The sequence below is a fragment of the Notolabrus celidotus genome, chromosome 12, assembly GCF_009762535.1.
Source record: "Notolabrus celidotus isolate fNotCel1 chromosome 12, fNotCel1.pri, whole genome shotgun sequence".
NCBI lineage: Eukaryota > Metazoa > Chordata > Actinopteri > Labriformes > Labridae > Notolabrus > Notolabrus celidotus.
In genome coordinates, this window is record NC_048283.1 from 390,105 (window position 1) to 402,774 (window position 12,670).

The 12,670-nt window shown below is 41.9% G+C and overlaps 1 protein-coding gene across 1 annotated transcript in view; it reads left to right on the plus strand.

The window, feature by feature from the left end:
- The window catches only part of plekhf2 (pleckstrin homology domain containing, family F (with FYVE domain) member 2), a 34,067-nt gene extending 22,894 nt beyond the window's left edge, over positions 1–11,173 (plus strand). Inside the window, exon 2 of the mRNA XM_034697006.1 lies at positions 8,956–11,173. Coding sequence (XP_034552897.1) covers positions 8,967–9,698 — 732 coding nt within the window. The 5' untranslated portion in view covers positions 8,956–8,966 and the 3' untranslated portion in view covers positions 9,699–11,173. The remainder of the gene's footprint in view (positions 1–8,955) is intronic.
- Positions 11,174–12,670: the final 1,497 nt, after the last annotated feature.

Sequence of the window (12,670 nt, forward strand, 5' to 3'; positions counted from 1 at the left end):
GCCCTGACTTTGCTCCGTTAAAGCACATCTGTCAGTCCGTGAGGCCGCAGCTGGAGGGCGGCTGTGTTTGTTTTCTCAGATGACACAGCAGCTGGTGAAGGTTAGCTCCACAGAGAGCGATTCTGGCTCTGAAAGTCCTGTTCGACACTCTCCAGCTGGCTGACAAACCCTGACCTGTCCTTGAGGTGAGAAACAGACCCCGGGCGCCAAGTATACATCTGAACGACGGCCTCCGACTGTAAATGATTAAAGCTAATTCAAAGCAAAGTCAGAAGTAGAAGGTTAGGTCATCAGCATAACATATGAAGAGCCTCCAGGGCTCGTCTGCATGTCCAGACATTAGCGATGAAAACGGGCCGTTTGTACTAACGGTGAAAAAGAAATGGATTATCGGTCTGCATGAGCCAGGTTAACGCCCCAACAAAGCATTACATTTAATGGAGGCAGACCCCACCATTACAGGTGCTAACAGCAGGATCACCTCACCTGTTAGGCTGTTTAAAGGATGGAGGACATCCTGATTATGCGCTACCGTCTAAGAAGACAACAGATATTCAGGGATCAAACGAATCCTTTGGAAAAGTCTGACGATGTTGAAATATACAGCAAATTTAGATTTAGGAGACGCCACATGATTCTGAGGTAACCTACCAGCAACACCGTGAAGTGAATCCTTCCCAAACAACTCTGTTAACAAGTCCTCATCCTTCAATGGGGGGACAGGTGGTCCTCCACCTGGACCACGTTGGTGGAGGTGCTTGTTGCTGATTTTATTTTGTAGGTCTTCTACTGAGCGCGCTCAGAAACACCACACGCATTGACCCGGTTCAAGATCTGAAGCCAGACTTTCCCTTTCTCCTTGTTTGTTCTCTTTGAGGATTGACTTGCTGATGTCACAGCGGGACCGCTCGCCATGTTTATTGTTGTTTAGTAGGCATGCACAGTTTGAATTTGTTGGATCAGGGTTTTCCAGGAGGTTCCCTGGACATATGACGTTTTGCACCCGCCTCACTTTAATGGCGCAGTTAGTTAATTGGCCGATTATTTGCAGTCGTGCATGCGGCTAACGCTACGGCCAAACGGGCCTCTCCATAACGGTACGTTAAGACTGATGGTCCCGTTTGTGTAATGGCTGGACGTGCAGTTTCTGATGTTGCATTTTTTTTCGTAACACCATCGATGCAATGACGGATGACCATATTTGGAGTTAACACAAAAGGGGTGCAGGAGGGTTGTTGATGAATTAAAGATGGTGCATTTAAAGACGATCAGAAGATTGTGATTTTAAAGGAACATCTTCACAGGTCAGGGTGGAGTTATTTAGGGTGTAGACGGACGTTTGTCAGTCTCATATCTTTGCGTTTGGTTCTGTCGACAGCAGGTCAATACTTGCATTGTGCATCATGTGGTTTCTGCAGCCTACAGCCTTTATTTAGCATCGCACCACAGGCGACGTGTTTCAGAACTGCCGTCACAGCATTAGCTGCTGTATGGATTCTGTAACATGTGCATTGATGCACGCATTGGCAAGGAGCACATGACCGTATACAGCTGTATTGAGTTTTTGAGAACAGCCCCGTGCACAATGCAAATTTTAAACAACTCATCCAAAAGCAGTACAAGCAATGCAAATAATAAAACACAAATATCAAAGTGACAAAAATTAGAAATGTAAGAATCTGAATCTGCATCTCCACGACTTTGAACAGCGTTATAGGGGGTCCCCGATAATCTATTTCTGTATCTGTCTGACCTCAAACTCCTGCTCTGCATCTCTCAGCATCTTCACAGAGTTGTTTACAGAGAAAATGTTCAATTAGTGCAGCAATTATCAGAGTAAGAGTCTGGTGTTTATCTCAGGGGGAGGGGAATGACACAAATAAAGTTAAAAAGAGGTTGTTGTTTTAACTTATTCAAAGTTATTGTATTCAGAGAGTATTTTCATCTGCAGTATTAATAAGCCTTCATCTATTATTGATTTGAGACGTTGGGTTTGTTCATTAAAGTCAAACAGAATGAAAGAATGCAGGGAATGTAATCTATACGGTGTTAGAGTGTCGATTTGATCCATGTGAGCATAACTGAAGTGATTATTAGGTTGGTGTGTGTGTGTGTGTGTGTAAACATTGTTTTCAGATTGCTTTTCAATTCCCCCGTTGATTTGATTATATGGCTTCACTGTGAGTCTGTAATGTTCAAACACTGACATTAAGCAGCCTCTAACAGACACACTCAGCACTGACACCCAGCTTTGTATCAAGCATGATGATATAATGGGTTTAATGAGTGTGTGAGCCTCTGAATGCACATCCATACAGTATAGAGTCAGCTGATTAAACATACTGGGTTAGCATGTAGAACAATTCAATTTAGCTTTTTGTAGAATGTGAATTTATCCAATGCTTTATATATATATTGCATTATTAATTGACTTGTATTTATAAAAGAGGACTACAGCTGCTGAAAACATGTTTTTTTGAGGTTATGCCAGTAAAATAAAAAATATATAATTTTCAGATTTTTTTTTAATTCTGAGATTTATGTCAGAATTAAAAAACAACAACAACTTTCATTTCATAATTCTAGATCTCTGAGATAAACGTCGAAATTCATAAGATCATTTCAGGATTCTAGAAGCCTGATATAAAAGTCAGAATTCTGATTATCATTATAGGGTTCCAGAACTCTGAGATCAAAGTCAAAATTCCGACTTCCATTTCAGGATTCCAGAACCCTGAGATTGAAGTCAAAATTCATAAGATCATTTCAGGATTCTAGAACTCTGAGATCAAAGTCAGAATTCTGACTTTCATTCCAGAATTCTAAAACTCCTGAGATCAAAGTCAGAATTCTGACTTTCATTCCAGAATTCTAGAACTCTGAGATCAAAGTCAGAATTCTGACTGTCATTCCAGAATTCTAAAACTCTTGAGATCAAAGTCAGAATTCTGACTTTCATTCCAGAATTCTAAAACTCTTGAGATCAAAGTCAGAATTCTGACTTTCATTCCAGAATTCTAGAACTCTGAGATCAAAGTCAGAATTCTGACTTTGATCTCAAGAGTTCTAGAACTCTTGAGATAAGCGTAAAAATTCTGATTATCATTCTAGGATTCCAGAACTCTGACATAAACGTCAAAATTCCTAGGATCATTCCAGAATTCTAAAACTCCTGAGATCAAAGTCAGAATTCTGACTGTCATTCCAGAATTCTAAAACTCTTGAGATCAAAGTCAGAATTCTGACTTTCATTCCAGAATTCTAGAACTCTTGAGATCAAAGTCAGAATTCTGACTTTCATTCCAGAATTCTAGAACTCTTGAGATCAAAGTCAGAATTCTGACTTTGATCTCAAGAGTTCAAGAACTCTTGAGATAAGCGTAAAAATTCTGATTATCATTCTAGGATTCCAGAACTCTGACATAAACGTCAAAATTCCTAGGATCATTCCAGAATTCTAAAACTCCTGAGATCAAAGTCAGAATTCTGACTGTCATTCCAGAATTCTAAAACTCTTGAGATCAAAGTCAGAATTCTGACTTTCATTCCAGAATTCTAAAACTCCTGAGATCAAAGTCAGAATTCTGACTGTCATTCCAGAATTCTAAAACTCTTGAGATCAAAGTCAGAATTCTGACTTTCATTCCAGAATTCTAAAACTCTTGAGATCAAAGTCAGAATTCTGACTTTCATTCCAGAATTCTAAAACTCTTGAGATCAAAGTCAGAATTCTGACTTTCATTCCAGAATTCTAGAACTCTGAGATCAAAGTCAGAATTCTGACTTTGATCTCAAGAGTTCTAGAACTCTTGAGATAAGCGTAAAAATTCTGATTATCATTCTAGGATTCCAGAACTCTGACATAAACGTCAAAATTCCTAGGATCATTCCAGAATTCTAAAACTCCTGAGATCAAAGTCAGAATTCTGACTGTCATTCCAGAATTCTAAAACTCTTGAGATCAAAGTCAGAATTCTGACTTTCATTCCAGAATTCTAGAACTCTTGAGATCAAAGTCAGAATTCTGACTTTCATTCCAGAATTCTAGAACTCTTGAGATCAAAGTCAGAATTCTGACTTTGATCTCAAGAGTTCAAGAACTCTTGAGATAAGCGTAAAAATTCTGATTATCATTCTAGGATTCCAGAACTCTGACATAAACGTCAAAATTCCTAGGATCATTCCAGAATTCTAAAACTCCTGAGATCAAAGTCAGAATTCTGACTGTCATTCCAGAATTCTAAAACTCTTGAGATCAAAGTCAGAATTCTGACTTTCATTCCAGAATTCTAAAACTCCTGAGATCAAAGTCAGAATTCTGACTGTCATTCCAGAATTCTAAAACTCTTGAGATCAAAGTCAGAATTCTGACTTTCATTCCAGAATTCTAAAACTCTTGAGATCAAAGTCAGAATTCTGACTTTCATTCCAGAATTCTAGAACTCTGAGATCAAAGTCAGAATTCTGACTTTGATCTCAAGAGTTCTAGAACTCTTGAGATAAGCGTAAAAATTCTGATTATCATTCTAGGATTCCAGAACTCTGACATAAACATCAAAATTCCTAGGATCATTTCAGGATTCTAGAACTCTTGAGATCAAAGTCAGAATTCCGACTTTAATCTCAGAATTCTAGAACTATGAGATTAAACATGGAATTTTGACTTTGATCTCAAGAGTTCTAGAACTCTGAGAATAAAGAACTCAGACTGATAAAAACTGTTCACTGGCCCTGATTCTCCTCCGTATTTATTTGTTTAGACTTGAAGAAAAAACAAGACGTTAAAAAAGTAGACCGAAGACTTTGTGGATATTTTTGTCACAATTCAGATTTATTAATTTAAGTTCAAGAATATTTGTTTGTTGTTGCTCAGAGTTGGAAAAAGAAAATCGATATCACTCTCTTTCCTGCAGAGACGACCTGAGTCCAGGACTCTGAAACATTCTGCTGCATGTTATAAATATAAACATGCTGCTACAGTGGAAAGAGAGGGTTGATATTCTCTCTGCTGAAGCTCCTGTAGGTCTTATTTACACCTATATGCCTTTGTGCTCTCATTGTTTACAAAAAACAAAGAGATTTTAAGATTCTCTCCATAAATATAAGAGTTCCTGTATTTAGTATGATGTCTCTGCTGCTGTACACAGACTCTGTTAGTCATGACGGGTAATTGGTCTCCTCACAGCCTCATATAAAGATAGACTGATTCTGTCTCTCTGGACTTCCTTCATTCTTTATTTTGAGTGAGGAACAAAAGAGAGGATAATTAAATGTGTGACTGCAGGCTGGATGTGTCAGTGGGTTGCTGTGTTGATGTTCTGGGCTTTGGCGCCCACATTCTGAAGTTTAATGAATTCATTTAATAATATATTGTTGTTTTTAATGTCCCCAGTGTCTTTTAAAGAGACGGTTCTTCCTCCTGTAGTGTTTCAGCCTCCTCACTCTGCTCCGTCTCGGTGTGATCACCAGGTCCTGATCCTCCAGCCCGTATTTAAGCTCCCTGGAGCCTTTCCTCTCCCTGTCGTCATCCGTCAGCTGATGGGAGCTGGTTGGCCGGTTGCCTCCTCATCGGGCAGCGAGCCCTCGCTAACAGGGCTGAAATGTCAGCAGCCCCCTCCCTCCACGCTCTCTTTCTCTCGGGGTTATTAGTGTGCAGATCACTGGGGAGTCCGGCCCAGGCTGCTCCGGCTTCTGCGGGCTAATTAGCATGGTCTCTGGTCTGGATCTGGACTCTGCAGTACACCTACACTCGGTGCTCTTTGTGTTAGAGGGAGTTAGTTAGCTCTGGAGTCTGAAGTCAAACCACAAACAAACAAACAAACAAACAAACAAACAAACATCTGTTAACAGGAGCTGGTGTTTGCAGCTTGTTTTCTGCTCAGACTAATTGGTCTCAAAACAGTTCTTTAGCTCATTTTCAAACATTTGACCCCAGGTGAAAAGCCAAAGAATGCATACACTTTTAAAAATCATATAATGTTTACACCGCCTGGCAGCAGAGAGTCTCATTACTGCTGGTTTCAGAGCATCAGATAAACTGCAGGGAGAATCACAGCAGTGGAAAGTGTGTGTGTGTGTCCAGTGTCCATCATCACGCATGTGAGCATCTTTCTGAGGCCACAGCCTCGCACTCGACCCTCGAGGTTTGCCAGACAGAGCCAGCACTCCTCTATTTCTATCGTCAGTGACCTTTGACCTCCTCTGAGTGGCTGCAAGAGAATCCCAAAGCGGTGCTCTCTCAGCTCATGAGCTCTGAGGATAGAAACCTCCTGGTGTTTGCTCTTCAGTCTGAAAGTGAATCCTCTATTGAGTGCTTCTGCAGCATCGTACCATCATGGTTCATATATTAGATGTTTGGTACATCGTGCAGTGACTTCCACTACAGAGTCATGTCTGTGTTTAATGCAGTGACTTCCACTACAGAGTCATGTCTGTCTTTAATGCAGTGACTTCCACTACAGAGTCATGTCTGTGTTTAATGCAGTGACTTCCACTACAGAGTTGTGTCTGTTTTTAATGCAGTGACTTCCACTACAGAGTCATGTCTGTTTTTAATGCAGTGAATTCCACTACAGAGTCATGTCTGTTTTTAATGCAGTGACTTCCACTACAGAGTCATGTCTGTTTATAATGCAGTGACTTCCACTACAGAGTCATGTCTGTTTTTAATGCAGTGACTTCCACTACAAAGTCATGTCTGTTTATAATGCAGTGACTTCCACTACAGAGTCATGTCTGTTTTTAATGCAGTGACTTCCACTACAGAGTCATGTCTGTTTATAATGCAGTGACTTCCACTACAGAGTCATGTCTGTTTATAATGCAGTGACTTCCACTACAGAGTCATGTCTGTGTTTAATGCAGTGACTTCCACTACAGAGTCATGTCTGTTTTTAATGCAGTGACTTCCACTACAGAGTCATGTCAGTTTTTAATGCAGTGACTTCCACTACAGTCATGTCTGTTTTTAATGCAGTGACTTCCACTACAGAGTCATGTCTGTTTTTAATGCAGTGACTTCCACTACAGAGTCATGTCTGTTTATAATGCAGTGACTTCCACTACAGAGTCATGTCTGTTTTTAATGCAGTGACTTCCACTACAGAGTCATGTCTGTTTATAATGCAGTGACTTCCACTACAGAGTCATGTCTGTTTATAATGCAGTGACTTCCACTACAGAGTCATGTCTGTTTTTAATGCAGTGACTTCCACTACAGAGTCATGTCTGTGTTTAATGCAGTGACTTCCACTACAGAGTCATGTCTGTTTTTAATGCAGTGACTTCCACTACAGAGTCATGTCTGTTTTTAATGCAGTGACTTCCACTACAGAGTCATGTCTGTGTTTAATGCAGTGACTTCCACTACAGAGTCATGTCTGTGTTTAATGCAGTGACTTCCACTACAGAGTCATGTCTGTTTTTAATGCAGTGACTTCCACTACAGAGTCATGTCTGTTTTAATGCAGTGACTTCCACTACAGAGTCATGTCTGTGTTTAATGCAGTGACTTCCACTACAGAGTCATGTCTGTGTTTAATGCAGTGACTTCCACTACAGAGTCATGTCTGTTTTTAATGCAGTGACTTCCACTACAGAGTCATGTCTGTTTTTAATGCAGTGACTTCCACTACAGAGTCATGTCTGTTTATAATGCAGTGACTTCCACTACAGAGTCATGTCTGTGTTTAATGCAGTGACTTCCACTACAGAGTCATGTCTGTGTTTAATGCAGTGACTTCCACTACAGAGTCATGTCTGTTTTTAATGCAGTGACTTCCACTACAGAGTCATGTCTGTTTTTAATGCAGTGACTTCCACTACAGAGTCATGTCTGTTTTTAATGCAGTGACTTCCACTACAGAGTCATGTCTGTTTCTAATGCAGTGACTTCCACTACAGTCATGTCTGTGTTTAATGCAGTGACTTCCACTACAGAGTCATGTCTGTGTTTAATGCAGTGACTTCCACTACAGAGTCATGTCTGTGTTTAATGCAGTGACTTCCACTACAGAGTCATGTCTGTGTTTAATGCAGTGACTTCCACTACAGAGTCATGTCTGTGTTTAATGCAGTGACTTCCACTACAGAGTCATATCTGTTTATAATGCAGTGACTTCCACTACAGAGTCATGTCTGTTTATAATGCAGTGACTTCCACTACAGAGTCATGTCTGTGTTTAATGCAGTGACTTCCACTACAGAGTCATGTCTGTTTATAATGCAGTGACTTCCACTACAGAGTCATGTCTGTGTTTAATGCAGTGACTTCCACTACAGAGTCATGTCTGTTTTTAATGCAGTGACTTCCACTACAGAGTCATGTCTGTGTTTAATGCAGTGACTTCCACTACAGAGTCATGTCTGTGTTTAATGCAGTGACTTCCACTACAGAGTCACGTATGTGTTTAATGCAGTGACTTCCACTACAGAGTCATGTCTGTGTTTAATGCAGTGACTTCCACTACAGAGTCATGTCTGTGTTTAATGCAGTGACTTCCACTACAGAGTCATGTCTGTGTTTAATGCAGTGACTTCCACTACAGAGTCATGTCTGTGTTTAATGCAGTGACTTCCACTACAGAGTCATGTCTGTTTTTAATGCAGTGACTTCCACTACAGAGTCATGTCTGTTTATAATGCAGTGACTTCCACTACAGAGTCATGTCTGTGTTTAATGCAGTGACTTCCACTACAGAGTCATGTCTGTGTTTAATGCAGTGACTTCCACTACAGAGTCATGTCTGTGGGTCACATTCAGCAGCTCCAGTTTAATCCTGTCTGATGTGTTTCTGTACCCGGGTCATGTGACACGCCTGTGACTGATCTCTGGAGGTTTGAAATTCCTCGGAGCTCAGACTCCATGGAGCAGAGAGAGGACTACTGACCGGGGTCCTGAGTCTTTTTATCACCCCTGTAAATACTCATCCTCTCTCTCTCTGTGTGTCCCTGCAGGTGAGGTGAAGATGGTGGACCGGCTTGCCAACAGTGAGGCCAACTCCAAGCGGATCGGGGTGGTGGAGGGATGCTTCGGCGCGGCGGGGCAGCCTCTGGCCATCCCGGGCCGCGTTCTAATCGGCGAAGGCGTCCTCACCAAACTCTGCCGCAAGAAACCCAAAGCCCGTCAGTTCTTCCTCTTCAACGACATCCTGGTCTACGGGAACATCGTGATCCAGAAGAAGAAGTACAACAAGCAGCACATCATCCCTCTGGAGAGCGTCACCATCGACACCGTGGCGGACGAAGGCGACCTGCACAACGGCTGGCTCATCAAGACGCCGACCAAGTCGTTCGCCGTGTACGCCGCCACCGCCACCGAGAAGTCCGAGTGGATGAACCACATAGGGAAGTGCGTGAGGGACCTGCTGCAGAAGAGCGGCAAGGCCCCGACGGGAGAGCACGCCGCCGTCTGGGTCCCCGACTCGGAAGCGACGGTGTGCATGCGCTGCCAGAAGGTGAAGTTCACGCCCGTGAGCCGCCGCCACCACTGCAGGAAGTGCGGCTTCGTGGTGTGCGGGCCGTGCTCGGATAAGAAGTACCTCCTGCCCAGCCAGTCGTCCAAACCCGTGCGAGTGTGCGAGTTCTGCTACGTGCAGCTGACGTCGGGGAGCCTCTCGCTGCGCTCAGACTCCATCAGCCGGGGGTCAAAGTTCAACAACCTGTCGGACGACGACGACGAAGACGACAGCAGCGACTGAGCGGCGAGGCCTCTCCTCCCCGACGGCGTCCAGGAGGGATTACTTCTTCTTCTCTTTCTCCTGGAGGATTACTCTGGAGTCTCAAACCAAATCTTCCTCTTCTTCTTCTTCCAGCGGGGATTAAAACGTTCCTGATCAGACTATGGATTAAACCAGCAGGACTCCAGGAAGTAGTCCGCCCCCGCCCCGCCTCGCCTCTGTTGACTGTTATCTATCGTCACTACAGAACTAATGGTGCTACAGAGCATCCCCTCCCTCCTTCCTCTCCCTCCTTCCTCTTCTTCATTCATCTTTTTTAATCTTCAGTCCATGACCTCCTCCAGGTGACTGCTCGTCATCTCTGCAGGGAAACCGCACACGTCTGCGCTCTAACCTTTATCTCCTCCGTCCCTCAGGTGTGACACCCTCAGGGGGGGGGGTGGTTTTCTAACAGAAGTTTAGTATTTTGTAAACTCGTCCCCGGCTTTTATAAACCACAGAATGTAAACCTTACGCTTCACGCAGAGCTTTTTCTAGTCCCATGAATAATATAGATGCTTCTGACAAATCAGCTGGTCTCACTGTGAGCGTGTGTGAGCTCCAGGAACTAACTCTAACCGTCTGCCTGTAACGTCACGTAGTGCCTTGGAGAAAGTCGAGACTCTTTAATGAATCCAGTTTGCAAAAAAATGAGAAACCACAGAGACTTCCTGAAACACATCAGACCAGAGGGACCTGTTTGGTTCTGCAGGGAGACTTTAGAGGAAGAGATCGAGCCAGACATCGATCTCTGACTCTCAAGTTATGTCTCAGTTTTCAGAAGCAGGTTTTCCACTGCAGGAACTTTACAGCCCGGTTTTAGTTCCTCCCTAGAGACGACTGTGAGCATGCATCTTCAGGAGACACCAGGAAGCACAGGAGGAGATTTTTACTTACTTAGAATCAACAGGAGAGAAGAATCGATCTAAGTCTGGACATGTTCAGGGGTTGAATTTAAGTGTTTCCTCGAACGTCACAGTCAGGAAATATTTTAAAAAGCCCGTCAATTTGCAGAATTAATCCAATCAATTTTATTTATGTGGCACATTTTAAAAAATTATTACAGTTTACATAAGTGAAGGAAAATGATTTAAAACACACAGAAACTTATAAGGACAAAAATTTAATTAAATGCATTAAACAAATACAGAATATGCATAAAAACACTGTAAAATTTTGAAATAAAATATAATAATCACAATAAAACACATAAGACACTAAAAAATAATTAAAGATGTATAAAAAACATTGTAAAATATTTTTTTTAAATGAAGAGTGTCATCATTAAACAAATTAGATCCTTTAAAAAATAATTAGACTCATAAAGACGCTGTAAAAAATGTATTTAAATTCAACAATCACGATCAAACACATAAGACACTTTAAAAAAAATCAAAAACGCTTTTGAAAAATTTAAATGAAATAAAAGAATCATAATAAAACATACAAGACACTTGAAAAAAATGAAAGACATAGAAAACGCTTAAAAATTTAGATTAAATTAATTAAATAATCATTAAAACACACTTTAAAAAATAATAAGACTCTTAAAAATGCATTTAAAAAATTGTAATGAAAGAAAAATAATTAAATCAAATTAAATAATTAATTAAACACACTTTAAAAAATAAATGTAATAAAATAATTATAATAAAACTCATCAGACACTTTGAAAAATGATTACAGAAGCATAAAAACCATTGTAAAAAATAAATATGATAAAAGGATCCCATGAAAACACTTTAACATTTAATTAAAGAACAGACTGAGACCACACACACACTCATCAGGGTTAAAATACAAAGAATAAAAATAAGTTTAAAGACAGGATTTAATGAAACTATGTAGAAACACAGTCTCTGACTTCCTGGTACCTGAGGACAGACATGTGGAATATTTACTGTTAAAACAACGACTCCAGTGTTTCCCACAGAACGTATTTACCCTGCACAGACAGCCGTGTGTCCCGCCTCGCCTCGCCTCGCCTCCTCTCTGTACGAGTCTGAACTTTAGCTTCACGCCCAAACAGCATCATGACTCGCATGTTGGAAACACAACAGGTGACGTGTGATGGTGTGTGAGGACGAGGCGTGCTAGTGACGCAGAGAGCGCAGGATGACAAGCTGCTCATAGCGCCCCAAAGTTATCGTGCAGGTGGGAAACACTGGACTCGGTCTACACAGGTCTCAGGTGCTCTTTAAACTCCCCGGCACGCGTCCCAGCTCCCTGAACTGGATTGAAACGTCCCTGAAGGTGCATGCTCAACGTCTCTGCAAACCTGGACTCAGAGGGCGTGACAGAAGCCGTCCTGCAGACCTGCTCGTCCACTCGTCTTACGGCGAGTGTCAGGAATGTTAATCGGGGGGGGAGAAGTTGTTGATGAAATAATGACGGTTCTGACTTCTGTGAACATTCCTGCAGCTCCACTTCACATTGAGAGGAAGAAGTGGGTCAGGACTGGAAGAGCTGAGACCCAAACATTCGTAACGTCTTCCCCTGAACGCCGTGTTTCAAATCAAAGCAGCGCTGCATGTTTGTGTTCCTGTGGTGGAAAAAGCTCAAAGACTCAGAGTTTTGGACTTCCCTAAAAAGCTGCACCTCTCTTCTCTCTTATTTTGAAATCATAAGGTGATACAAAACATGATGCAATGTTCCCAGAGAGTAAAAATAGCAGCACTGATGATCTGGTTCTTCCAGTGAATGAGTGAACGAGTGAACGCAATAACCAGGGAGTGTTTGTCTCGTCTTGCATCACTCCTCGTCATCCCTCCTTCCTCGGGAGCAGAGTCAGTTTGTGATTACGGGAAAGGAAAGGTCAGGAAGTCAAACTAACTGACTCTTCCTGTGAGGTCTCACAGCCGTCCTCTCCTCCTTCCTTCCTCTCCTCTGAGAAGCACAGACCATGTGACAGGTGTGTGACTGACATCATGTGACCCGCCTCCGTACCAGGAAGT